The following is a 27,774-nucleotide window of genomic DNA, read 5'->3' as shown; positions in this document are numbered from 1 at the left end:
TTTATTTATTTATTTATTCTTTCATTTATTTATTGGAGCCAGACTGTTTTATTTATTTTTAAGGTTCTTGTGGAACGGGGGAGGGGTGTTTAAGAGGATTTGGAAAGTCTCCATTTTTTATTTTTTTATTTTGTTACAGGTCAGACAGTCAAGGAAAGCAGTAATGAGTCTTTTATCATTTAATTACTGGGAACGAGGTTCATAATTAGGGAAGTGAAAAACTCAACGCCAAAGCTGCTGTGTCAAGTAAAGGAGCACAAGCAGTAAAGGGAGGGTAGGGCGCGCTGTTGTACTGAGACTCCCATTGGAAAAGGAGAGAAAAAACGCCAGGTGAGCGTTGGCTTCTTAGCTATTGTCCTTAATACATCTGATTGTGGTGTGGTGCTTAATGTTTGTAGCACTTGCACACACTGATCCATTCTCCCCGCACCCATGTGGGGTGGGTATTAACCCCGTTATATCAACGGGAGGGAAATGACTGATGGAGAAACTAAAGCCTGTGGCTAAGTCCTGCAGTGGGAGTTGAACTATCTCCCTCACACAGCCTCACTGGAGTCAGCAGACTTCTGCGTGGGGCTCAGCAACCCACCTTTGTGCAAGAAGTTGGGGCATCATGTTCTACAGTTGTAGGATCAGGTTCTAAATTTGGAAAACTGGAGGCCAATTCTAGGTGCCTTCATTTTATTGGGGCGCCCAGCTTCAGACACCTCAGGCCTCGTTTTCAAGTCAGTTGGCGTGAGGACAAATACTCAGTACCTTTGGAAAATCAGCCCAAGTGGTCTCAAGGCACCCAGAATTAGTCTCTATTTCTAAAAATGTAAGCCTGTTTCTGTCGAAGACCATCGCTAAAAGAGCATAGCTCTCTGAGGTGAGGCCTATCGTCAACAGCTCCACTCCTCAGGCACAACGGAAATTTCCACTGTCAGGGTAAAGCTCATCAGCGCAGGAGACAACCTGTCCGAGACCGCGGAACAAACTCCACCAGGGACTAAGGCCCATCCTAAACCTCCCCACCTTCTGCTCTCAGGGCCAGGCACACTGGGCCTGCCACATAGAGCAGCGTGGGCATTTAAAAAACAAAACCCTACCGAAACCAACCATTACTCTGCGCACACAATTCTGCTCTTGGGGAGAAGATGTGAGAGAGAATAAACCACATGTGACAGATGTTAGGAAGACGATCAGATATTACAGTGATACGGTGACTTGCTCAAGGTGAGGTGGGATGGGCTACGTGGACTCTCATGCTGTTTGGGCCTGAGTTTCACGGGTGCTGAATAGCTACAGCTCCCAGTAACTTCAGCTGGTGTTTTGGTGCTCAAGCTTATCTTCCTTTCTCTCCCCTCCCCTCCCGCCCCAGTGATAAGTTCTCTGGGTCTGTGGCACCGCTCAGTACACACGATGCAGCTCATATAAGGGAGCTCTGTCTCTTTTCCCTGCTTCCCTCCTTCTGTTCTTTCCACTGGCTCATTGTGGACAGGTGCCAGTCAATCAGCCTCTTCACCACTATGTGAAATGAACAGCTTTGGACTTCATTAGTTCTGCTGCGTCTGGTTACGGCTAGAAACGCCTTTCATTCCTCGCTCGTGCCACCTGTGGCCATCAAATCTGAAGAAGCCGTTCTTTTGATGCCTGCATTCCTGCCCCCCTCTCTGCGTTCGCTGCGGAGAAGAGCTGCTTGTTGTGTGAGCTCCCACTTTGCCCCCGAACCTGTCAGCCCGTCTCTGTCAAAGAGTGACTGGTCCGCATGCAGGGACAGGTGGAAGTGTATGTGCTAATAAGCATACTTGGAGGCTAGGGGAGGCACAGCAGTGCAGCTCCTTTGCTCCAATTGTCAGAAAACAATCTCTGGGTTGAAATGATATTTGACCACCATGGACACAGGCAGTTATGCTTCTAAAAATGATGCTTTCACTGAGTGTCAATAGCTAGCACTGTGATCCGCCGAGGAGGAGGCATTTCCATACTTATGTTCCATCAGTCACTTGCTCTCATGTGTGGTTTTTCTCTTTCCTTTTTCCATTCTCTCCTTTTCATTCCTTCTGATTTTTCCCATTTGCGCACTCTCTCTCTTTCTCTCTCTCCTGCCTTTTCTCTGCATCTATTTTTATCTTTTAGACAATGCCTTCTGTCTTTCTTTTCTGTCTTTCAGTGATCCCTGGCCGAGATGGAGGGAAAACAAACTAATCAACTTCAAGGCATTCTCTCCCAGCCCCTGCCAATTTGGGAAACAAGAGCAGGCCCAGAAATCAAACCTTCATCTCTTGCAAAGCATTGCTATTTCCAGCTGGGCCGGTCCGTTTTATATGACTGATGTTCCTGCTTTCTTTCAGTTTTTGCCAGGCTGTTGCTATCCTTTCATGGCAGTGTGAATTACATTCATTTGAATCCTTCACTTTTCTGTCTGATCTCATTGTTTCTTTGTTTTGTTTTTTAAATCAACTCCGATCCATGTTGTTTCTCCCTCAGCGTGCAGACAGCTACATGGCTGAAACATGGTGTTCCTTATCTTCTCTCCCTAATGCGGCATTTCATGCGCACAAACACTTCGGTTTCATAATGATAATTAGCCTGGCAGAGAACATTTTGAAAGCAATTAAAACACAAGCAAGTATTTCCACCCGACTTTTGTAAGGAGCAAGGGAATCCCCGTGCTTCTGAGAGGGAAATAAGCTTTCAGAACCATGTGTGATGACATAGTTAGAGCCCTGCAAATCCACGGAGATCCGCTTTATATCCCCAGCCGTGGATGGGGTTGTGGGTATCTGCGGACCATTTTTTGCGGATCGGATGCAGATACTAATTTTGTATCCACGCAGCGCTCTAGAGATAGGGGTACATGATAATGCCTGCTGTTAATGGGAGTTCGGTGCTTTTACTCACCAAACTCTGGACATTCTACATACAGTCCATTGGAATCCTTAGTACATCTCTACTTCGATATAACGCTGTCCTCGGGAGCCAAAAAATCTTACCGCGTTATAGGTGAAACCGCGTTATATTGAACTTGCTTTGATCCACCTGAGTATGCAGCCTCCCCCCCCCCGGAGCACTGCTTTACCGCGTTATATCCTAATTCATGTTATATCGGGTCGCGTTATATCGAGGTAGAGGTGTATTTGGATTTCAGATTACAAGGATAGTGGATTATGTGTTATAATTGTGAGAGCTGGGCAAATATATGATGGGGCAAGTGTTGCAAAAAAACATTCCTCCAATATTCTCTCAAACGTTGAAATGACTTTGCTTCATCTGTGTTCACAATCCTGTTGTGTTTTCTTTCTGTGAATGTCTCTTTGGATATTTCATCATATTTCATCAGTTTCGGGCTTGAACGTTTGTTTGCAAGGAGTGATTTTAAAGCTGTGTGGTGGAGTACAAATAGGAAATTCACTCCAGAAGTGTATATGCACTCTTCCAATTAGGGAACAGAAACAATAACAGGTGACTTATTGGCGTGATCATAGTGACCCAATGCAGGCGGAAGAGTTTGCTGAGATCTCTTTCTGAAGGATATACTTCAGTCAGACACAAGTTGTGGGGTGTAATGCAGGGATGACTGGCTGAACTTCTATAGCTGGTGTTGTGCAGGTCAGGCTACATGGTCCCATCTGACCTATGAACTATTCAAAATTAGTACATAATTTGAAAAGATTTGTCGAATAATTTTGAATAGTAAATACATTTGCTGGCATTCATATTTACTCACAGATGTTCCACCAGCAGAAAAAGAGGCGAAATTCATGACATAAATTATTTGTACAATTGCTACTGTAATAATTATTGCTATTGGCATTTATTATTTCTATAGCACTGTAAGAGTACACACCACTTTACAAATGTGAAAAGGAGCCTAATCTAAATTTATTGTAGATTCATAAGAGCAGGTCCTGTAAAACAGTATTGGCCTAGGTTGGGTAGCCCCTTTAAAGGGAATCGGAGCCCATTTTACCACTGCAAAATGAAACAAAAAAGAAACAAAGGAAACATTTCCCCCCTTGCATGTTATTCCATGACAACTGGTTTAATTAAGCACCACATGATGTCAGTAGCAGCCATGTCAATGACTGATGGGAATTCCGAGAATAAAATTAAACAGCATCAGGAGAACAAATGCTCAGAGCCCCGGTGAAGAGGGGGAGAAGGTTAGGGCTCATCTTCATTACAAGTTAAGTCGATATAACTTACGACGTCGCTCAGGGGTGTGAGTAAGCCACCCCGCTGAGCGACATAAGTTACACCGACATAAGCGCTGGTGTGGACAGCGCTGTCGATGGGAGAGCTTCTCCCGCCGACGGAGCTCCTGCCACTCACGGAGGTGGTTTTATTATGCGGATAGGAGAGCTCTCTCCCGTCGGCATAGAGCGTCTTCACCAGATGCGCTGCGTCAACGCAACTGCATCAGTACAGCTGTGCCGCTGTAGCACTTCTGGTGTAGACTAGCACCTTTAGAATCATGAAGCCACCTGACTTTCCATCTTCACAGGTACTCAGAAACTCCCCAGTGAGGGGAACAGAAGCCTGGTCATGGAGGCAACTGTTCTCTCGCACACATGGGCCTATGTTCCCCTCTGCTCCAGTGCTGACCAAGCACTAGACAACCTTTCACAGCAGCTCCCATGTTGCCATCAGGAGACTTGGATGTTTGCAGGGAACGTTGTCCCATCCTGGCATCCTGAACGAGAGAGGGAGGCAGATTCCAACTTTGGGATAAGATTCAATTCTTAGTTTCCTGGTCAGTTTCATGGCGCTGGCAGTCCCGTTCTCTCTCCCTGCCCTTTGTTTGGGAGGCTGAAAAGAAAGCATTTATTTTAACTGCTTGGTCACAGCCAGTGCACACTCTGTTGTCTTGAATTTTCACCAGGCTTCCTTGTGTGTCACAAGAAAATTCTATCAAATGGCAATTTTTGCCTCTAAAACATACAGAAATTCAGAATAGGCATATTTAATCTATTAGTGGTGATGGGGACCTCATAAGTACCTGGATAACCACAACGGGTGTGGTGTCCTCTGACAGTAGGGCTGAACTTCGGAATGTTGCAGACAGCGTAGGGGTGAGGGGGTATGTCTGTCTGATTGTGTGTGTATGTGTGAGAGAGAGAGAAAGAGATGGGTACTCATCTATTTGTGCTGTAGTAGCAGTTACTGGCCCTGTGAGATCAGGGCCCCATTGTGCTAGTAGCTGTACAGACACCTAACGAGAGAGAGCCCCTTATAGACTAGGTTGACCGGACAGACAAATGATGAGAGAGAGAGAACATCATTATTGCCATTTTACAGATGGGGAGCTGAGGCGCAGAGAGGAAGAGACTTGGACAGACAGAGCGTATGGTAGAGCCAGGGACTGAACCCAGACCTCCTGTGTCCTTATCACACCCTCCGATTGTTTCCTTTTCCTACATCGCCCTTCTCCATGTGTAAGTTTGTCCCTTGCACGCCCTTGGGATCCCGAATGGGTGCATGTTGCGCACAGCTTTGCCTCTTACGTGCCTTCCACCACGGTTTACATCACCACTGAATTTGACCCAAAAGGCCTCCATAATTGCAGCACTGGCTAATTCCAGGCCGAAACGGCTCCGTAGTGTCCTGGCGCAACATAAATTTTATAGATATAATAATTTTTTTAAAGCTGTTAAGTAGGGCCCAGGAAACAAGAAGAAAAGCAGCCCTATTGGTTTCATGTTTAGAGAGGAACTGGGTTCTCACTATATCAACAACATTTGGCGTGAAAGTGGCCTTTGTTCAGAGAGACACTGCTTCCTTTCAGCCCCTGACTTCCCAGCTGCTGAGAGCGAGGCCGTGTTTTGACAGACAGAGCGAATGTAATGCAGACAGTTGTTTTAATTTCAGCCAGTTGCAGAAATCACTCACAAGGAGCCAGAAACCCAAGGAAAGAGGCCGCACACTTGGCTTTAGTTATCTCTGCACAAGGGCTCTGTTTGGATGGCAGAGCGGAAGGGAGCCCATTGGTTAGTGTAACGGATACACCAGAGCCCGGCAGAGAGCGATTGCCATGGGAGAGGTGAACTGGAACAGGAATCAGAAATGTTCTTCTCCCGCCTACTTGAGCATGCAGCGTTTTAAACATAAAAGATCCTTTTTCTGTTCACTTTCATTTCTACCACAGGGGCTCCTTTTCCCTTGAATATTTGCCTTTCAATCTTTTTTTCTTCTTTTTATTACAAGCCAAAATCTGAAGCCAAGAGCTGGGGGGGGGGATGTTGTTTTTGGGGGGGTAGGGGGAGCGTAGAGGGGTAGGTGTGGTGGTGGATTTTAGTATTTATTTCAAGTTGTGAAATGCCTCACTCTGACACTCAGACTGGCACAGACATTAAAAATTACAACCAAGAATACACATCCTCCATGGACATGAACTCTCTGGGCCTGATTCACCATTTTGTTACTCCAGTTATGTGCTGCTGTGACTCTAATGACATCAGTGGAACTTGCACTGGTGTAACACTGAAGTTACATAGTGGTGAATCTGGTACACAGAACATGGTTCTCCCCTGCCCTGTACCTTGTGTCACCATATAGCTCTGTGCAAAATCAGCATAAAATGCTGCCAACTCAGAATTCTGTATTCGATTACACTGGCTGTTTGCACCGGTGTCCGTGACTGCACAAGGTGCAGAGCAGGTGAGAAACAGACATATAGACTTTTACCAAACCCATTGCTTAATATCTAAATAACTAATAGTACTTGAGGCATCCTGCCTACTGGGGGCAGGTACAGAGTGGGCTGGAACAGTCACCTCCAAGTAGGGTGACCAGATGTCCCGATTTTATAGGGACAGTCCCGATTTTTGGGTCTTTTTCTTATATAGGCTCCTATTACCCCCCACCTCCGTCCCGATTTTTCACACTTGGTGTCTGGTCACCCTACCTCCAAGGAGGAGATGGTGTGTTACGACACAGTATGGTCTCTTCCTGGGTGCATTTGTATGGTCTCCTGGGAAGGGAAGGTTTGGCAGGGTTACATTAAAATATGGCCGCCTCTTCGGTGGAAGGGACGGGGCTTCATGAGGGTGTAATTCTGCTTCCCAACTCAGTCAAAACCTTATGACTTATACAGGCTTTGTGTCACTGTGGATTGCTGACCTGCTGAAGTCTGACTTGCCAGTCCCAGCTTGCAAGCAGTACCTCCAAGATTTGTTTCTGTGAGCCATATGGAAGCCAGCAGTCTACGTCCTGTCCTGGACCATCCCAGCACATGTTTACGCCTCCAAACAAGTGTGCGCGTGGGGGCGGTTTTGGGACTGGCTCCTTGGACTAGAACTCTGCCTTCCGGCTGCCAAAGAGAGCATTTGCCGGTGCGTTAGCAGACAGATTTCACTAACACAAACCAGCAAGAGCCTCTGATGTGCTCACCCCAGACTGCTGTGCAATCTGTCTGCACAGGCTAAGCCCCGATCACCCCCTCCGCTAGGCCTCTTTGCCAGGCAAGCTTGACTGTATGTTGCTATTTATTGTAAATGGGACATTTGTGTCTCTGCTGTTGATACAACATGATAGGTAGTAATAATTATTATTATTATTATTATTATTATTATGTATTAACTAAAACATTTACACATCATCTTTCACCCCTACGGATCCCACAGCACTTCATAGACTGTATATAAGATTTTTTTAAAATGTATAGATGAATCTCACTTCATATGAATTGTCATATTGGATTTGACCGGAGGTCCGTCTAGTCCAATATACTGTCTTTGATAGTGGTTAGCACCTCAGAGAAAGGTAAAAGAACCTCACAGTAAGCAATGATGGGATAACCTGCCCCAGGGAATGTCTCCTTCTCGCCCTGTTCATTAGCGATTAGGATGCAGGAGGGCTTATGTCCCTTCCCAAACTTTTGTTAGTTTGATTTTGAGACTGGATATTCTGGTGATCCAGATAAATGTCCAGTCCTTGTGCTGAATCCTGCTAAGTTCTTGCCCTCAATGCTGTCTTGTGACAATGAGTCTGCTGCTGAAACACACCTTCTTCTGGGGTGGAATGCGATAGCTATTGAACTCTACGCAGAAGCCCATATGATGGCTTTAGGACAGGAAGTGGAGAGAAATACCTCATCTCGTTGAAACTGCAGGGAGGGGATTAAAAGAGGCAAAGCATAATTGCCAGATTGGAATCTGGCAATGACACTGGGGTTAAAGCCCTCGTCTTGTAGGCAGTATTTCGGGGGGAGTTAATTATGATAAGTGGGTCAGGACCTTGTAACATCTCACCGGTGTAAATGTACCTTTTCTGTTCATGAAGGTTACTGTGTGAAGTTATTTGCTGATGGCCAGATTCCTGGTGATTTTTGTAAATCCCTGGCGACAGAGGCATTCCCTCTTCATTTTCTTTTCTCTCCTGCCCCTGTGAGACAGGCCAGGCAGCCCCATTGTCTGGTTTTGAGAAACTTTTACTCCCTTATCTGAAGATGTCTTGTCAGTGATCCTGAGAAATGGAATTGTGACTGCACAGGGTTACAGCCACTTGTTTTAATATGGCTTGTCCTGCTATGTATTGAGAGTACTTTACTGAGGATCTGAGAGTAACCGTCTGTTCTTGCCCGGAGATTCTCATGGAATCCAGATGTGCTCATAGGAAGCTCTCCCAGGCTGAAATTCACCCCTGTGTCGAGGGCCATTAAGAGGCCTATGAAACACTGAAGTCTAGGATTTATCCCCTTGGATCAGACTACTGGCCCTTCAGGGCCAGTATGGACCCATACCTGATCCTGCTAAAGGAGATGAAGACCCTTAAAATACATCTCACCAATTTTCAGTGCTGTATAACAGGGAATAATTCCTTCCTAATCTCTGTAGCTACCAGCCTAGGGATGGAAGCTTGAAATTTGATCAATTTTATCTTAACCATGCATCACTGAAAACGTTATTACGGGGCCCAAAATTCAATTACAGTATTTGAAGGGTGAAAGCAAAGCAAAACCAAAATGGCAGTATTTGCTCTTCAAACGTGCACTGCCGTTCCCTATCCTCTTGGGGAATTTTATTTCCTCCTAACCTTCCTGCTAAGAACTTTTCCCGCAGCCCTGTATGAAACACAGGGTACATCTACACTGCACCTGGGAGCGTGCTTCCAACTGCAAGTGAACAGACACATGCTAGGTCTGCACAAGCTAGCACGCTAAAAATAGCAGTGTGGCCTCTGCAGCAGGGGCTGCACCTCGGGCTAGCTGTCGCGTACGTACCTGTACGTTTCTGTAGGAAGAAAAACTGAGAGTCACTTTCTCTAACATGTTAGAACAGGGTACTGGGTTCTGTTCTCAGTTCTGCCACTGACTTGCTGTGCAACCTTGGGCAATCTACTGAGCACCTCTGAGCTTTGGTGTCCTTGTCTGTAAAACGGGTATAATGTTTCATAGTATTGATTTACCCCACAAGGATTTTTTTAGTCTTTAATTAAAGTTTGTGAATCGCTTTGCAGTCCTCAGAGAAAAGCCCCTATAAAAGGGCTAGTTGCTGCTGTTTTGTATGTTGTGAAGACAAGGGGAGTGAAAATGCAATGAACATGTTTATTTACTTCCTTTCTAGGTGTCCAGGGTTCCTGTTGAATCCTGTGAGCAATACACAACCTGTGGGGAATGTCTGAGCTCAGGGGACCCTCACTGCGGCTGGTGCACTCTTCACCACATGTAAGTCCATCATCAGCCATTTGATTTGAATTTATGGGTTTATTGCAAGAGAAGCCTTAAAAACCTGAACTCTTCTTGTATGTGGATATTAAAAAACAAACAAACAAAAAAACGAATACAGTACCAGCCTTTTACAATCGCTCTTTTCCTACAGGGGAATTCCTTGCACTGCAGGGTGAATGCTACTGAATATCACGGAAGTCCTGTTAAAAATGAAAATATACTCCCTAGATTTAGGAGATGGGGAATAAATCCAGCATGTGAAGTGAATGTCAAAGAGCATGAAACCACGTGAACTGAAACTCATGGGAATGGAAGCCCACTAGTTTCACACAGCCTTGTTATTTACCCAAATCCCTAATTGTTCCGAATTGGAGGGAGTTTTTAATAGTGGGGTGGACTATATGACCTTATTGACATCAGGAAGGTTTCACCTGTGCACCTGAGCAGAGGATTTGGCTCTTTACGGGTGGCAAGGGGAGACTATTTAACTACTACTTTGGAATGTCAGAAAACGGAATGCTTCAGGCAGTGGGCCAAACCCAGCAAAGCAATGAAACTGTGGGTTAGGCTGGGGCACTGTGCTAGGTTTGAGACCAGCAGCTCTAACTCATGTCAGTGGAGACAAAGGAAATAAAGATTTTTCCGGGGCGCTTCAGGAAACTGGGTCTCTGAATTCGGGCGGTATTTGTGCACTCTCTCTGCGACAATAGTGTTCACTTGCTAAAGCGGAAGGGGGACCTGGCGTGCACACTTGGGGGGAGAAACCTGGAGCACACTGGTAGAAAGACATCGAAAGCCTTCTGGCTCCGTGCCAGCCAGCAAAGCGCTCCCATTAAATGGGTGGAAATTGGGGCGGAGGCAGAGGGACAGAGTTCAGGGACCGACACAATAGCACTTGGCCACACGCCGAAGCAGCAGGTGTTAGGAGGGCGCGAGAAGGAGAGCAGTAAAGGCTTATATACAAAATCTGGACTGGATTAGAGACCTGTAAGCATGGGGGTATCTGCACTCCCACAACCTGGGGAACCGTGTGTTTAATTTCAGTTGCCGCATTCAGGGAAACTTTACGAGAATAACCAGTAGTCACAGGGCCTGATGCTCTGCTACCTTGCTGCTACCTAGACCTGTGCAGAACAAGTGTGAGACACTATCATTCTGGTTTGGTAGCACTCAGCACTCCCTGTGCCTGGGTGTAAATGAATGCACAGCAGTGAAGAATTTAGCACTCTTGGATCAAATTCCTGAAACGGTCTTAGCTTGTCTATTTTTCCTCCTCCTTCATTGCTTCTCCCTTTAAGTCCAGACTGCCCAACCCCTCATTGACTCTGTCCATTGTTGACGATATCACAGGACCTACAAATGTTTGAAATCAGTCCTATGGAGTGGTTATAGCATTCTGGGTGCTCCACAGTGTTACCAGACAGGACCAGGATGTGTTGCGGGGTACCTTAATAAACAGGGAGACTTCCCAGTCAGGTTGTTCTCTGTCTAGTTGCTGCTTAAGCTATGGCTCTTTTTGTTTATACCCTCCCACTACAAGTCTCACTTTGTCTGGTGATTAGAGCTGGAAGGTGAAAGGATCACTATGTCCTTTGCTAATACTAATTAATTAAGTCTCACAACCCACCAGGGAGGGGAAGGTAAGGATTGTTATCCTCATTTTGCAGAGAAGAAAAGTAGGGCATGAAGAGATGAAGAGACTTCGTTTCTGCCCCCCTGTGGCTGTCATGACTATGTCGATTGTAAGCATTTTGGGGCTGTCTCTCACTGCATGTACAGCACCTCGCACAATGGGACCTTGATCTCAGTTTGAGCCTCCAGGTGCTACTGAATACAAACGATGATGATGACTTGCTCAAGGTCACACAAAACATCAGTGGCAGGACAGGCAAAACCCAGGAGTTCATGTTCCCAGTCCCCCTTCTTGAACCATTAAATGACTTTCCCTTGCCCAACATAGGGACTGGTAGCTTGTAAGAAGAGAACTCAGGCCAGGGGCGTGGAGTGTTGTGCATACAGAGGTAAGATAAAAGGGGAGCAGAGCAGGAAGGTTGGGGGAGCCAGACCATGCATTGAGGTACAGGGCTAAATCTGGCCAACAGCCTGCAGTACGCAGGCCACTACAACACCTTCTTCCCTGCTGTTATTTTCTGACCCTTCCTTGGAGTTTCTCTGCCTTCCCACTGCCTGCGCAGAGCAATGATCATTTTTTAGCCCCTGTCTGAAGCTGTAAATAATTTAGTTTATCTTGCTGTTACTGAAGCCGCTGTCATATTTGTTTGGAAGCCCCCAATGCCGGTGTGTTTGTATTTCATTTGTCATCTCTGTCCTCTAATTTTTACATTTCACTCCTGCCAGATGGGCCAGCTGCTTCTGTGTTTGGTGGGGAGGTCACAGGTCAGGATGTGCTGCTCACGCTGCATTCACAGAGGGTTGACAAAAAGAGACACTAAAGAGGGGGTTTAGGGGGCTGGGGAAATTGAAACTGAGATAGAGGTAGAGTGCTGAGGGAGAGAGAAAATAAAGCCCTTGTGACAGTAAAGTGGCCATCAGGGATACCTGAGCCAGTTCAGATACAGTAAGAACCAACTGAGAGCCTTGGCCCAGGATTCCAACCGCTTTTCCCACCTTTTTTCTATTTTGAGTCTGCTTCTGCACTTCTGGGTCCTGGATGGTGAGAGAAATACCAAAACAGCTGCAGAAGTTCTTTGTCATAACGCTGTATTCCTGGCTCAGCCAGAAGCAGGGAAGGTGAGCTGGGGATCCTATGAAACAGTTTATCCATGTGGAATTTATGGACAGTTTTGCAGACTCGGGATGCTCGGATCAGAATCTGAACTTGTGGGTGCTTAGCCAGAACTTTTGAGTGATTACCAAGACAACGAAAGCTTTTGGATCTTGAAATCATAACGGTGTCATGAATTGGTATGCGAGTGAAAGACAGACAGACACAGACACCACTGACCTCTGCTGGATGGAGTCAGGAGTGTGTGTCATAGGCTCTGTACTGCCCCTTTTAGTGCAGGAGGATCTCAGTTGTATCCACTGTTGCCATAAAACTCTAAGTGACCAGGAGGTTCTGAGTTCTCTCCCTACTGCTGTCTTCAATTTCTGAGTGACTACAGCGTATTATTATTGTTGTTGTTTATTATTTAATATTACTATTGCAGTTGTGCCTAGAGGTCCCAGTCAGGGATTGGTGCCCCTTTGTTCTTGGCACTGTGCACGTGTAAATTTATAATCTAAGTGTAATGATGCCCCTGGTTAAATCGTCCGTGGGGATTAACCCATGATCTCTGGATCTAAAAGCAGGAGCTGCTTGTGTTTGGGCTAAAGGGTCAGATCTATTAGGTCACACAGAAGCAGAACCACAATTCTCTATATTCCATCTAGAGGACGATGAGGGGAGATGCCTTTACATACATTCACCTGCACAAGCCCATGAGACAGAGGAACAAAAATCAAAGCCAAAAGGGTGAAATGAGCTGAACTAACAGCTTCTGCATCCACTTAATCCCCTGCAGAGGTTTTGGGAGGCAGGTTGGGGTAGGGATGGAAGAAGCAAGGGGAAGACTTGGAATTTAATATTGGACTAGAAGAGATTGTGCTCTGGGCAAACATACAGTGGAGGTGTACTGGGGATTAGCTGAGTCTGATTTCACATTGTAGTTCATAAGTAAGCATTTCAATGCAGGTTTTCGCCTTTACCGATTGTTCGTTACATTACGGTAGCACCCAAAACATGTCAGGGTACATCTGTGCATCCCACGGCAACACGTCTCACAGCCCAGGTTGTCAGACTCAGGCTCACAGGACTCATGCTGCAGTGCCAAAAACAGCTGGGTAGATATTGTGGCTGTGAAGCCCATCCCCGTCTCTTAGGCTTCAGAGTCTGAGCTGCAGCCCAAGCCTGAATGTCTACGCAGCTATGAGGAGCGCCATAGCATGAGCCTGAGTGTGTAGACCGGGGCTCTAAAATTTGCTACTGCAGACTGGCGCTTGCTGGGTAGCCATACCCTTAGGCACTGCAGGGCTGAATAGGAAGACAACCTCTGGCCCAAAGACCTTTTAGGCTGCCAATTAATTGTGGTGTTAATTTTTCTATGGACCAATTGTCAGCACCACAGCACAGGCCACTAACATTTGAGCTCAGGGTGTAAATCCATTAGCTGGTAGCAGTAGCAGGGTAGGGGACTTCCCACTGGAGAAGGACACAGCACACACTGTCTTGCACCTTGATTGAAGGAGCCTTCCAGGAGTCTGGGACATAACATGAGATTCCAAAAATCCCTACAAGAAATGGCCAAGGGAAAAGTATGTTTCCTTTTGCTGGATCCCTTGGTTCACCACCATCCAAAAGAATGAGCAACCTGCCTCATGTACAGTATTCCCAAGATCCAGCTTGGGTGTGATCTCCATTCATTCTCTTTTACTTTATAATCAAGACAGAGAGGTTAATTTTTACTACTCCTCCTCCTCCAGCAATTCTGCTCTTTGGGAGGTAGGCAGAGGCCTCAAGGAGATTGAGTATCTTTGGTCCAGTGGAATTTGCAACCTGCAAGGCTCTCTCTATATGCTGCTCTCTGCAAGTATGTTATTGTCTACAGACCTATTTATCTCTGTTAGGGCTGTTGCCATAAATAGTATGATAAAAAAGAGCCATTCCAGTGAGTCAATGAGATAAAGGCTCCAGTCAAAAGCTCACTTTCAAGCTATCTTACAGATTCACTTAAACCTCAATAATTCTTTTCTTTAGCAGCATTCATATTTAGATCCATTATTATATTCCAAAAAAGGGAAAATGGGGGAGGGGGAGGAGGACAGCTACATCAATTGTCAGGTATGGAAAGGGAAAGTGGGAACCTCAGTGCTTTTCTTATTCAGAAGCAAACAGCCTTTCAGCAATGAAGGTAGCTCCCTTTTTATGTTTGAGTCCCGATTTTGCCAGGCTCTTGTCACCTCATTTAGGAGAGGTTTGGCACGGGGAGATTAAGACTCTTTGTGGAACAGTCAGTGTGTCTGCTAATGTAGATGTTTACCTAAGATTGCGCCCAGCCCTGCCACAAGGAAAACAAAACCGCCAAACCTGCTTTTGTGTTGAGTATTCCTTCCACTGACTCCAGTCCTAAGTGGGAGAAGAGCACTCACTTTACTGCTTAAAGTAACAAATACATTCAAATGGGTGCTTAGAAAAGCACATGAATGGGGGTCTCAGGCGACTGGTAATGGCATTCGGAGGTTAACAGTAAGTGAAAGTTGATATCATTTGATGACTGTTCGTTGACACCAATAAAATTCAACATATTCCAGCCACTACTATATAGTGCATCCGAAGAAGTGGGTTGTAGCCCACGAAAGCTTATGCTCTAATAAATTTGTTAGTCTCTAAGGTGCCACAAGTACTCCTGTTATTTTTGCGGATACAGACTAACACGGCTGCTACTCTGAATACTATATAGTGGAATCTGAAAGACTCCGCTTTCCCCGTATACCATAGGATAGAAGAGCACTGTACTACTTCTCTGATACCACTATGCAGGGACAGCTGGTAATGCTTACTTTAATGGTAATTGCTATGTGTAAAATAAGTTGCTGAGTCTCTATCCGGTTCCTAGTGAACAGGTGTCCACATCACCACAGTTGGCTGTAGTTGGCCCCTTTATATTAGCTTGCTGCTTATGTAACCGCAATTATACGGATGGTCATAAAATTATCCAGCCTCTGACTCGCTACCCTTCTGTGTTTGTACAGTGCCTAGCACAATGGGGCCCCAATCTGGATTGGTCCCTAAGCACTGCCGTAATAAACGTGCTTTACAGCTGCAGGGAGGGTCACAGCTTGACTTCGCATACTGCAGGGTAGCATTTTCAGTCCTCTGTTTTGTTGAATGGCTCCTTAATTTCCAATCATGGGGCAGAGTCGTGAGGCGGGAACTGATTAGCCCTTTTTACTTCACCTCTCCTGATTCAGAGAGCAGCTCTGATTGTGAATCAGAATTTCAGTCCACACTGAGGTTCTCCTCAGTGAAATGGCTTTGGTGATGAGCACACAGCACGGCACACTCCAGGAGCAGCACTCATCATTCAGCTTGGCACACTTAATGGTTTCTTTGCGAGGCGGAAGGAGGGTGGAGAGAGTCAGGGAGATTCGGGCATGACAACTGAACTTAACTCTAGTGACTCCAGCCTCGGGATAAGAAATTACAGCTTCCAGCACTTCAAGACCCTTGGCTTTGTAAGAGAAGATTTATTAGCCGCGTGTTTTTCTTTTAATTAAAGTGCAGGTGCTGTCTTGTTAATGCCTTTTATTGCTTTCTATTTAAGGTAGCCTGTGGATTGTGAGTTTGTTGCTGACAGAAATGAGGAGCTCAGAGTGCTGATCTGAGCCAGATATAGTGGGTCTGGTTTTCAGAAATGCTGAGTTCCCACAGATCCACCTGAAGTCCGTGGGAGCTGTGGGTGCTCAACACTGCTAAAATCAGGCACAGTTTGGGTAGGACTGTGCACGTCTCCTAGCAGCACCCAATGGTCTTTTCATCCCCGGGCTCTTTGCTCTTCCCTACCCCAAATGTGTCTGCTAGTGCATTTCTTTTCTGATCTGCAGCCTCTGCACCTGCTATACTGGCCCTGGAATCTGTGCACAGAGCTCTGTCGATGCACCTCAGTCCTGGTCATTATTATCCCCTGTTGCTGCACTTATCCAGCCAATGCTGGGCTCCGCTCCGACAGCTCTGCTGCTGCACCACAGTCCTGACCAACAATGGCACTCCCTGCTGTTTGACAGACAGAGATAAGTTCATCAGGTGTCCCTTTGCACTGACACTTGTGTGTATATCAGGTGCTCCCGGAAGGACAAGTGCGAGCGAGCAGATGAGCCGTACCGATTTGCAGCCAGCATCAACCAGTGTATGAGTGTCACCGTGCAGCCCAGCAGCATCTCTGTGTCTGAGCACAGCCTTCCGGTAGGTACAGGTGGCAGGTGATTCTGTGCGCAGGCCCTCAGTCCCATGGGCCAGGGTAGCTCAGTTGTGACAGACAGTGCTCCAGACACACAGGCTCAGAATCATAATGACAGCCATTTTTTTTCTCTACAGATATTTTCCCATGAACATGGAGTTCAGGTTCATGAAGGGGTTGGTAAGGGAAGGGAGTCAGAGGTCACACAGACACCCACATTCCCAAATCTGGCCCCAATGCCCACATTTGCACTGAGCAACTGCCAGCCTCCGTTAAACATTGAAGGAAAAGTTTCTCTTTTCCCTGCCATTACTTGTCCCTCTGGGAGGATCTAGCTGCCCATAGGCTCCCAGCTGTTCCTTTCTAAGCGGCTGCACACCCTCCCTACCTGCTCTGTTCCAGGTGCTGCACTGGGAGAGGCAGGTCCCAGAACACCTGCCACCCTTTTCCCAGGGACTGGCTAAAGAGGGGACTGTATGGCCATCATATATGAGTGGAGAAAAAAATTGCAACACTGTCCACCTTTCCTCCTCTGGTTACAGTGAAAGGAGTGGCTGCGTGCTACATGTCTGGTCTTTTTCTCTGCGTAGGGTTGATGCTCCACAGAGAAGCAGCAGGTGCTGAAAATCTAAAGGGAACTCTGGGTAGTTCTGACAGCTAATGGGATCTTGGTTGTATTTTTTTTTTTCTCTCCTTTTCCCTTGTTCCAGCTCAGCCTGCTGGTGAGTGATGCTCCAGACCTGTCAGCTGGAATCACCTGTTTGTTTGGAAACCTCACTGAGGTGGAAGGCCAAGTTTCCGGCAGCCAGGTTGTCTGCATTTCACCGGCCCCTAAAGATGTCCCCGCCATTCCTGTGGACCAAGGTGAGCTGATTTCATGATTGGAGTATTGCCTGGTGGCCTTGCGTTTTGCCTGTGTATTCGCCTTATGGGGGAGAGGAGCCAGCGAGTGCCGAGCAGGTCTAGATCTAGCTGCCAGGCAGAGCAGAGCAGACCACAGCTGGGCTGTATATCAATCCTGCCTGAACCCCGGTGATGCTGTGCGGGATGACAAACCATCCAGGAATGGGGTCGGAGGTGGCTATCCGGTAACAACCCAGATCCTCAGGATATAGGCTGTGCCCAAGAAACCCCAATAACTGGTGAATCTTCAAGCCAGCTACCTTGTCTCTCATCCCACCAGGGAACTCACCCTTCATGCTAGGCAGATGTGGGAGGTGAAAGTGTGGGGGTTGCTGCACTCAGGCCTGACTCAGTCGCTGTGAGTAGGTGGATGAGGTTTCTATTTTTTGGTTTTGATCTTTGGGTTGTTTCTTCATTAATGTCACTGCTGTCATATTCCCCCTCTCCCTCTCTCCAGAACCAGAATGCTACTTGTTTTAAACTCATTTTCTCCTTGGCGCGCTTCCAGGTGTCATCTGTGCTTTCCTGCTGATATTTTCCTATATGTAAAATGTTATGTTGAATTTGAGTGCTCATGAAAGTTAGGGGCTTGGAGAGAGCTAGGAAAGTGAAGAGCAAACCTCCCTCGCACAGCTCAGCTAGTGCAGTTTATTCTTGATTATTCCAGTGGTGAGCCTCTTATTTAGCTCTGTTAATGCCCTCCAGTCCTTGCCTGCAACATCCCATCCTGGGCTGCATTTCAGGATAGACTGTGAATTATCCCCAGTCCTGTTGTGAGTTTATGCTGAAGGGAAACCTCTTCTAGGGAATGTGATGAGACCACCACACTCATTTCACTTGTGACCTAAGGTGGAGTGCGAACCTACCTCTCTAGTGTGTTTTCCCACCTCATTAGGTGTGATTTGACTGTGGGGGGTGGTTCATGGAGCCAGTTGGCTCAGCTTCCCAGGAGCTTTGGGAGAGGCCGTGTCATGCTCTCATAGCAGCTTCCACTGGCCAGCCATGGAACAGCACGGCATGTTCCATTGACGTCCCCAGAGGATACACAGTGTGTGGATTATTGGCTGCTCAGAGACCCTTAGCTTTCAGAGACCCGGTGCAGCCTGGTGTCCTAGTGCACCAGTGGGACCAGAGGTGCTTGATTTTCTCCACACCACACCAGAAGTAGGGGGGCTCAGCGAATCGTCAACCCTGCCTTGAGAGAAAACCAGTACCTCGTCCATTGCAATCGCCATTATTTCTGGTGTAATCCCCCTCCCCTCCTCTCTTTCCAGACTGGTTCGGGTTGGAGCTCCAGCTGAAATCCAAGGAGACAGGAAAGATGTTCGTCAGCACGGAGTTCAAATTCTACAACTGCAGTGCTCACCAATTGTAAGACACCCTCTCCCTCCTTTCCCACTTTCCCTCCCTACCAGCATCCCAGACCCAGGCCCCTGGTTCTTTCCCCCACCCCCCTCCAATGGAGACTGCTGTCTAAGTACATAGTGGAATGGGTTTCTTTATTAACCTCTTGAGTGCACAGCTGATACACACCCCAGGGAGACAGGATTCCTCCCAGGACACCCAGTGTGCCGTGCCAGACTACAGAACTGCTCTGAGGTGTATTGTGCCACCAAGAGCCCTTCTTGCGCCACCAAGATGGACATCGCCCAAATGCTGTGGGGCAGCACAGAGGGTTAAAACAGAAGAGGAATACGATTTTCAGTCACGCACTGGGGGAGGTTCTGGCTTGATGCTGGCAGTCTGACCTTTCAGGGTCGTCAGCGACAGAGAGAAACCAAGAGATCCCCATCATGTGGAAACTTTTCCGAGAGCACCAAGATTTATCTGCCTTAGCAGAGAATGAATGTGTCTGAAAGAAGCTTGACCTGCTGGTGCCCCCAAGCTGCGTGATCCTGCAACTGTGAGCTCAACTCCATCCTTACTCACAGGCAGCTGCGGGGAAAGGGAGAGAAGAAAGTGCCTGGGAGTTCCCTATAAAGCAGCTCCAAGTATCTGTAGGAGACTCAGAGGCCTTTCCCTCCATAAACCGCTAAGACAGCGCAGGGATGTGTTCTGTTGTAGACTCTCAAAAGGAAGACAAAGGGGGATGGGGCAGGGTGGTTGTGCCAGGAGAGCACAGGAGTGCAGTGAAGGGAACTAGGCTGGGGTTTGCTGTTCAGCTTGTTTTTCAGACACACAGGGAGAAAATGTTTCTACTAGAGATGGCGCCTTTGCTGTGTCTCTTTCCCCTAAGATCAGGCCAGAGAAGCCCCACAAAGCTCTGAGCTCCTTTCAGCTTCACAGTAAAAGATCCTAGCAGGCGAGTGCAGGCCCTGTCAGTTGCCTCAGGCAGGGCAGACAGTAGACACAGGTGCCTCTTGGCTCTCAATCTGCTCTTGAGATGGCTGAGCAGTGCAGCAGCGTGTTCCCCACAGCAGCCGTTCCCGCGGAAGCCCTTGAGGCAGAACGCTGCTGGCTGGGGTTTGTTAAAATTTCTGAAGTGTTTATAGATATCTCAGTGGGAACAGACAAACCGAAACCTCGCACAACCAAAGTGAAACATGTGCAGGACACGGGAGACTGTGAATACCGTGCCAAAGACCAGCTAATGAAAGGCAGGCCTGAACTGCTCTGCTGGGGAAGCAGCTCCTACTGCCAGGGATTGGACAGCTGGCTCCAGAATGGTAGAAGTTAGAGCTGGAAATGCTCTGTTAGCCCTGCCTGCTTTATCCTGCTGGCAGGGGCCAGGGAGTGTCCAAGCAGGGTCGTCTCCTTTTCTATTCAGCATTGCTTTGTCCAGCCTAGTTTTCAAGACCCAGGTAATGGGGCTTCTCCCACTCCTTTGGGAGACTCTTGCACAGTCTAATAGGCTTGGCTTTCATGTCGTTTCCTGGCATTCAGCCTACATTTTGCCTTTAACTTCAGCTCAGGCACTACAGAGATAGTGCCCATATGAGTCCCTCGATAGATGGGTCTCATTACTCCCAGTTATAGCCCATCAGCAAATCCAGACTACATGCTCTCCCCTGTACTTTCATATCCCTGTAGACAGTGATGTCCCCACTTCCTCATCCCTTAGCCAAGCGTAATGGATTTTAGCTACCTTTCTCTTCCCCTCCTTGTAAATCCGTCCTTCAAGTCTCTTATGCAGTCTTGTTGCTCTTCCCTGAATTGCCACCAGTTTGGCTGGAACAAGGATGTCCCTTCAGGAGATCTGGCTGGAGTTCCTGCTGCTCCTAACCTTACCTAGGAGTGGAGATTTGAACCAAATGAGGCAATAGGTCTACTCTGCCCTCATCCCTTTCTAACAGGAAATTACACCAGGGGTCAGAGATGGCATAAGTGACTAATTCTTAAAGGCAAAGTGCTAAAAGTGTGTCTTCCATAAAATCTACACTGCCCTGCACTGCTGTCTGAGTTCACCAGGGGCATGAGTCAGGCATGCTGGAAGAAAGCTCACCAATCAAGTGAGAGAGAGAAAGCCAGCTCATAGCCCCTGGATGAGACCAGACCTAAAAATGGCTTAGTGCCCATTGCCAAACTTCGGGAGCGGAGGATACTCTGCCCCTTCTGGCTGCATAGCGGTGTGGGGAATGACTTTTCCTTCTCTGGGTTATGGACGGTGCAGTGTGCTGAACTCTGCTGTTTCTCACAGATGGCACGTCCAGCTGTGTGTAGTACATTGTCAAACGGGGGCAGTCTGTAGGGGTGGAGTGATTTTGCTAACCCTCATCAGTTGGGTTCTTGTTTTGCAAGCCTAAAAGCTGGGATGGTTTGGATCTGGGGTCCATTAATGCAAGTGCCCCACAAAGTTCAAGGGAGGGCTGGGGAATCTGATAAATGGTTCTGGTTTGGGGCCCATTTCTAGCAGGGACTAAGCCCTTTCTCAGAGTGAGAGGTTCCCAGATGCCATGGGGCAAGGATGCTTCCTGGTTTAGAAGCAAAGGGGACCCTTTTTTTTTTTTTTTTTTTAATGGAAACTGCTTTCTGAGGGGACTTTGCTGGGGTGAGGGAGCGACTGTGTGAGAAACTCTCCTCATGAAAGAGCCGAGGCACTCACTGTGGATGAGCTTTCAAGAAGTCACTTGTCTGCGACTCCCTGTCCAACCTTTGCCCCTTCCCAGCTGAGACAGAGTGGAGCTGAGGCAGCAGCAAGAAAACCACACGTTACAATGACAGGCGGCTAACCAAACTCTTGGGCTTGATCATCAGAATGACCTTCCTCCTGTAATCTCAGCCGTGCTAAGCCAAGCAGAGCGCCCCTTCTACCCCAGATCGGAAAGCTAAAGGTCAGGTCCAAGGTGGGAGGGCAGGAGTGCGGCAAACCGAAATGGAGACAGAAATGGGTCAAATAAAGGAGTAATTAAATAAGCTCACGGCGCTTGATATTGCTTCCCAGATTTGCATTTTCATGATTAGAATAAGCTTCCTTAGCTATTAAGGTCATTACAGATGCTTAAGAAGGAAAATACAACTCAGAAGTAAAAAGGAGAAGCCATTAAATATGCATTTTAGTGACAGTAACTTTAGAAAGAAAATAACAGACCATTGGCTGTCTGTCCAGTGCACAAACAGGGGTGCATATCCCCCCTTCAGTCACACAGTCCATGCCTTTGGGTCATTGAGGATCCCTGGAAACCGTACGAAATGCTGACAATGGACAGCCACTTCTGAGACCAAAGGAAGCTTTATTGCAAATATCAACAATTGTTATGAGCCACCCAGCTCATTGTCAGCAGATTAGGAGGTGTGAGGTAGTAAATACTCAGCCAGTTCCTGGACTGGCAGGCTCACCCCATGTCAAAAAACATGTCCTGCACCATTGGCCTCATCCGACATCAAGCACAGATGCTTGGTATGCCCCGAGCGATCTAATGTGCTCCAGGTTTGAATTGGAGTGAAAAAGGCCAAATAGAAATGTTTACAGTTGATGACTTTAAATATTTCCAATTTTTTAAAACAAGTGAGCCAATTTTCTTCAAACCTGGCTTGTTTGTAGATACCATTGAGGTTTAAAATCAGTCAAGATTGCACAGTATTGTTTTTTCTTGTACCTTATGTCATGTTGTAAAAAATGCTTCAGCTTGTATTAATAAGTCATGTAAAGACTGGCTATATTTTAGAGCATGAGGGGCAGAATCCTGGGCTTTAGAGTGCTTGATTTCTTAAACTTAACATTGCATTATTATCTGTTACCTCTGTAGTGCCAAAAGTGTGCTAGGCACCTCACAGATACGTACGTCCACTGTTCCCAGTAGCGTAGCTGGGGGGGAGCGGGGCAGCGGCCGCTCCCCCACTGAGCATCTTGGCGCCTTTTTCATTTTTACTCACCCGGCAGCACTTCGGCGGCAGGCCCTCACTCGCTCCGGGTGTCTTCGGCGGCACTGAAGGAAATGCCGCCGAAGACCTGCGGAGCAAGTGAAGGTCCCGCTGCCGAGGTGCCGCTGAAGACCTGGAGCGCCGCCGGGTGAGTAAAAGCACCGCCCCGTCAGTAAAAGCACCGCAGCGGGTGGTGCCTTTTTTTTATGCTCCCCCTGTTCCCTCCACCTGGCTACGCCACTGTTCCCTGCCCCAACGAACTTCCAGTCTAAATAGATGAAACTGTTGAGGGATGCAGAAATAGGAGCAAATAATTGAGGCCGTGTTTGGCATGCAGGTTATTGGGTCCCTGATTTTTTAGCGATTTTGTCTTAGTTTTCTGCCAGGAGCATATCTTCGTATGTATAAACCTGTGTATATTCCGATGGATAGTCCTGTCTGTTCCAGTGCCAAGTTCATTTCCCGATAATCATCTCTGTAACACAGACTTTATTTCTTTCTCTGGCTCTACAGGTGCCTGTCTTGCGTGAACAGCGCTTTCCGCTGCCATTGGTGCAAATATCGGAACCTTTGCACTCATGACCCCACAACTTGCTCGTTTCAGGAAGGACGGATCAATGTTTCTGAGGTATTGGGACTGGGTTAGGAAATGTTTTCTTACTGGGCTTTTTCTGTTCTGAGCTGACCCGGCCATTCTATGGAGCAGTGTGTGATATGGTTGGCGTATCTGAGGTTTGTAAGAGGTTCTCCTGTTTCTCTGGCAAAGAGCTGTGCTCTTGTCCCATTTTTCTCTGTGTTTAGTCTGGTCTCAGCTGGTCCCCGGATGTGCAGAGGCAGTAGCAAATAAGAACAAAGCAGGAAAATGTCATCTAACAATAGCGATGGGCCTGAATTGATCCCACCTCTGAGATTTGGGTACATTCAGACTAACTAATAATCAGCACTCACTTAGTACTGTCCATCCAAGGATCTCAAAAGTGGGTGAGCATCACTAACCCCATTTTATATATGGGGCACACAGAGCTGCAGTGGCTTTCCAAAATCACAAAGCAAGTCAATTGCAGAGCTGGCAGGAGGAATCCCCGAGGCTTATCGACTGGGCTGCATTTCCAGGTCTGAATTTTTTGACTGTGGCCTGACTGGATAATGGTTTGATTTGGGATTTCTGCTCCTCGAACAAAGAAATAGTCCCACTTCTGTGAGATCAGGACACAGCAGCTGTTAGCTCCTCCCACTGCAGACACCACATGCACTGCCAGGTTGTTAGCCAGAACAACGACACTTCACAGCCCGTTGTGGTGTCTGCTCTGAGTTTTGTAAACTCCTCTGCAAGGATCACATCTTCTTTCTATTTTGGGAGGTGCTGAGTACAGCTGTGGCTGCCTTTAGAAATAACAATCGTGAAGATCTCTGCCATTCTGGCAGGCTTTTGGTCCATGCCTTTACTGCTTCTACATCTGGGTCTTCACAACATCTGCAGCAGGCACATGTTTATGGAGTGTCCTTCCGACAGAGGGCCACAGAATGTCTTGCCTGAGGTCAGCCAGTGGCCACTGGGGCTGCCAGCTTTTACTTGATTTATGGCTCCCCTGAGGCTAAAATGCTTTGAATGGGGCGAGCTTCTGAAAACCAGGATGAAATGGCTAAGGAAGTGAGAGGGAAGAGAGCAAAACACTGAGCCATGAAAGTTCCCTTTATCGCTTTTTAGAAGCTCATTGGGCTGCTAATGAAATCAACAAGTAATGCGAGACTAAAGCAACCCATGTGCCTCTCTGGTTAAAATGATGCCAAGAGTCGTGTAATACAAAGTAAGAAACATAAACGAGTTACACGTGTGCGTACATCAGTGGGGGATCAGCAACGGTGAAGAGACCAGCGAAGGTAATTGTGAACAGGTGCTGCCGCCTTTGTCAGCCGTTTACAAGAATTGACGAGAGGAGGCACTTACCTCAAAGAAGTGTTTCAAGCAGCAGAGTGTGAAGATGCCTGAGGAAAAACTCCCACCCTGGAGACAAAGTGAAAGCTTTACCATCCTGGTACAAAACCAAGTAACTTCCTTTCAAGGGAGCAAGAGGGAGCAAGAATCTTTGCTTTTGCTACTCTTTAGTGATGTGATTTTTTTTTCTTCCCTTCTCGCTCAGCGTTTTCTCTCTTTTCCATGGCTTTGCAATTATGCTTTACACTTCCACAGCACGTTCAGTCCAGTCATCTCAAAACCCTTGGTAGGGTTAGGTAGGGTATTTTATTTCCCCAGTTTTACACGTGGGGAACTGGAGATAGAGCGAGGATGTGACTGGCCCAAGGTCACGCAGTGAGTGTGTGGTAGAATCAGGAATAGGTTCCAGGATCCAGGAGTCCATTTCTGCTCTAATCACAAGAATTAGAGGACCGCTTCCTATTTCTATTATAGGGCGGCCTTTTCCTTAGGTCTCTGTCGCTCTTCCTCTATCTCGTTTAGCCGGTGGATCTTCTCTTAGCTTCCACTGGTAAGAACTAGGCTATGTGCTGTCTGATGCCTTTCTGTGATTACCTTTGATGCGGGGTAATGATAATAATGCGGATGGTCCACTATTCATTGTGGTTACCCTGCACCCATGAACACACATGCAAATGCAACCACCAAAGGCTAATTTGTCTGCCTTTTTAAAAAAAGGAAATGAAATGTATTCCTACTGCCTTTATTATGGGCACTTCACTCCTGCAAATTCATGGGGTCAGATAATTATCTGGGAAAAAGTTTCCTCACTTAACACAGTTCAGATCACAATGATCTCACTGGGCCCTAGTAAAAAGTTGGTGCTCACAGACATCATTGCCTTCATAACAGAGGGCTTATTGTCTTGCAAACAGAACATAAGCAACAATATTGCAGCCAGAACTGCCTCCATGAAGGCAGGATGGCCAAAGAGAAGCACATGCTGCAGGCCCACTCTCACACCTGTGCACACTTGCTCTCACAGAAGCGTTTGCACGCACACACTCTCGCATGGGTTTAGAACTATTCTCATGTTTTAAGTTTAATTTAATTTGCTGTTTCCGAGGAGGAAAAACTCAGATATTTCTGGTCCTTGGGGATCTATTTTCCAACAGGATTCATTCATGCAACTCCTTTGATGCTACTAGGAGTTGCCAGTTTCTGTTAAAGAGCAAATAGAACCCAGAGCCCTCAAAATGGGGTTCCACAATGCAAGGTGACTTTGTGAAATGGCGTCTTCGTATCACAGATTTGCTCCCAGCTCATGTTCAGAGTCAGATCTGCTGGCTATAATGACTAAAGTAATCTTGTGCTGCTTTTTCCTGCTGCTCAAGGGAGTGACCTGGATGCTATTCCTCCATTTGCACCATCATCAGAATTGTTTACTCTAACCTGATTACTGGGTTAAGCAACTACACCCGTGCAATCTTGCCTGCTGGCGGATGGTAGTTGGCACAGGTGTCTCTGATAGCTTAATCTGAAGACAGTTGGGTTGGCCCAGTGTCACTGAGGGGTGGAATTTGGCCTGCAGAACCTCTGTGGCTGGTGATGATGCATGAGAAGGAAAGAACTCAGCGTGTTGACTCTCAGTTTGAATTTGTGGTACTGAGCCTTTAAAAAATCATATTGCTTATAAACGGGGCACATTTGATCTGGAGTCATTGCCACAGTAAGCATGGAATCCCATGATAACAGTAATACAGAGCCACTTTTCCAAGCGGAACTGATTGATGACAGAGCTGATTGATCCTGGTTTATGACATCTGCCAGAAACTGCCCTTCATCCCAGGTGGAGCATCCCCTCGCAGCCAATCAAAACCCTTAGAAAACAGTTTCCAGTTCTCTAAGAATTAAAGCAACAAACTACTTAATTCCTCAGTGGTTTTTTTTTAAGCCACATGACTTTCATTAATATCAATACAAGTCGCATGGTTAAATATCCCTGCTCAAGGTGCTGAAAATACAGAGGCCTGGGGCCCACCTGCATCCACAAAAACAAGGGCTTTCTGAGATGAGACCGCAGAGGGATTTCATAGCACTGACTGTCTCACTTTATATGGCTTTAGCCCCCGAGGCAAAACAGATGGAGCCTTGAGCTGAATTTCCCCACTTCTGCAGACTCAAATTGGACCTATAACATGATTTTAATGTGTGTGAGGAGGCTGGGGTTTTGTGCGTGTGTGTGGTGATTATGGGTATAAAATATGTCTGTGTAAATGTATAAAACATGCAGACAGAGAGGGATGTAGATACATAAATACATTCTTATGCCCCGTCCCAGTGGGGAGAGAGAACCAAATAAATCCTATTAGTTTCCCAGGATGTGGGATCCATTCCCTCTTTGATGTCCACTGTGTGCAGATAATGTCATTTCCATGTGTGAGATGCTGAATCAGGGAGATGGAGTGTCTCAGGCTCGGAGAGCTTACAGAGAGCCAAATTTCATATCCATTCTGACTCTTTCGGGTTTAGGTTTGAGTTATTATTGCTTTTAGAGGGATGTCTTTACAACTGATTGTGCCTATTGGTGCTTTCAGGGATGCTTAAAGTTCCTTGCAAGAAATAATATAAAGCTGAAGCTTCCTTTTTTTACACTGAAATCCCTACCTTTAAATACATGGGCTCTAAGAGCGGGAATGTGTTCGCTCTGGAGGAGCACACTAGGGGCCTTATCTGAAGTCAGTGGCAGTCTGTCCATTGACTTTAGTGTGCTTTGGATCAGGCCTGACTCCTGGAGAGACAAGTTTGGTGAAGCTATTTGGCAATTACTCAGGAAAAAGAACTAGTAGCAATGAAAAGCCTTATGCAGGAGGATTCACTCTTCCCAGCTTTGAAACTGAGTGGTTGGGTTTATTGGTAACATTTTTTTCAATCATGAGATTTGTATCAGCTGGAGCCTGGAGTGCTCGTCATTGTTTGGGAACAGGGGCGCAGGAAATAGTGATAGCGGGATGGGTGGGAGAGACCGATCTGAAACTCCAGGGGATGAC

The 27,774-nt window shown here is 46.9% G+C and overlaps 1 protein-coding gene across 1 annotated transcript in view; it reads left to right on the top strand.

The window, feature by feature from the left end:
• The window catches only part of PLXNA2 (plexin A2), a 177,190-nt gene that overhangs the window by 48,231 nt on the left and 101,185 nt on the right, over nucleotides 1-27,774 (top strand). Inside the window, exons 3-7 of the mRNA XM_026661161.2 lie at nucleotides 9,546-9,646; nucleotides 16,487-16,610; nucleotides 17,316-17,469; nucleotides 18,783-18,879; nucleotides 23,323-23,437. Of these exons, the coding sequence (XP_026516946.2) occupies nucleotides 9,546-9,646; nucleotides 16,487-16,610; nucleotides 17,316-17,469; nucleotides 18,783-18,879; nucleotides 23,323-23,437 (591 nt within the window). The remainder of the gene's footprint in view (nucleotides 1-9,545; nucleotides 9,647-16,486; nucleotides 16,611-17,315; nucleotides 17,470-18,782; nucleotides 18,880-23,322; nucleotides 23,438-27,774) is intronic.

This window comes from Terrapene carolina, unplaced genomic scaffold (genome assembly GCF_002925995.2).
Source record: "Terrapene carolina triunguis isolate 2854851 unplaced genomic scaffold, T_m_triunguis-2.0 Scaffold926, whole genome shotgun sequence".
In the NCBI taxonomy this organism is placed as follows: domain Eukaryota; kingdom Metazoa; phylum Chordata; order Testudines; family Emydidae; genus Terrapene; species Terrapene triunguis.
The sequence above is the reverse complement of the archived record's forward strand: the minus strand, read 5'-3'. Positions and strand labels throughout refer to the sequence as shown.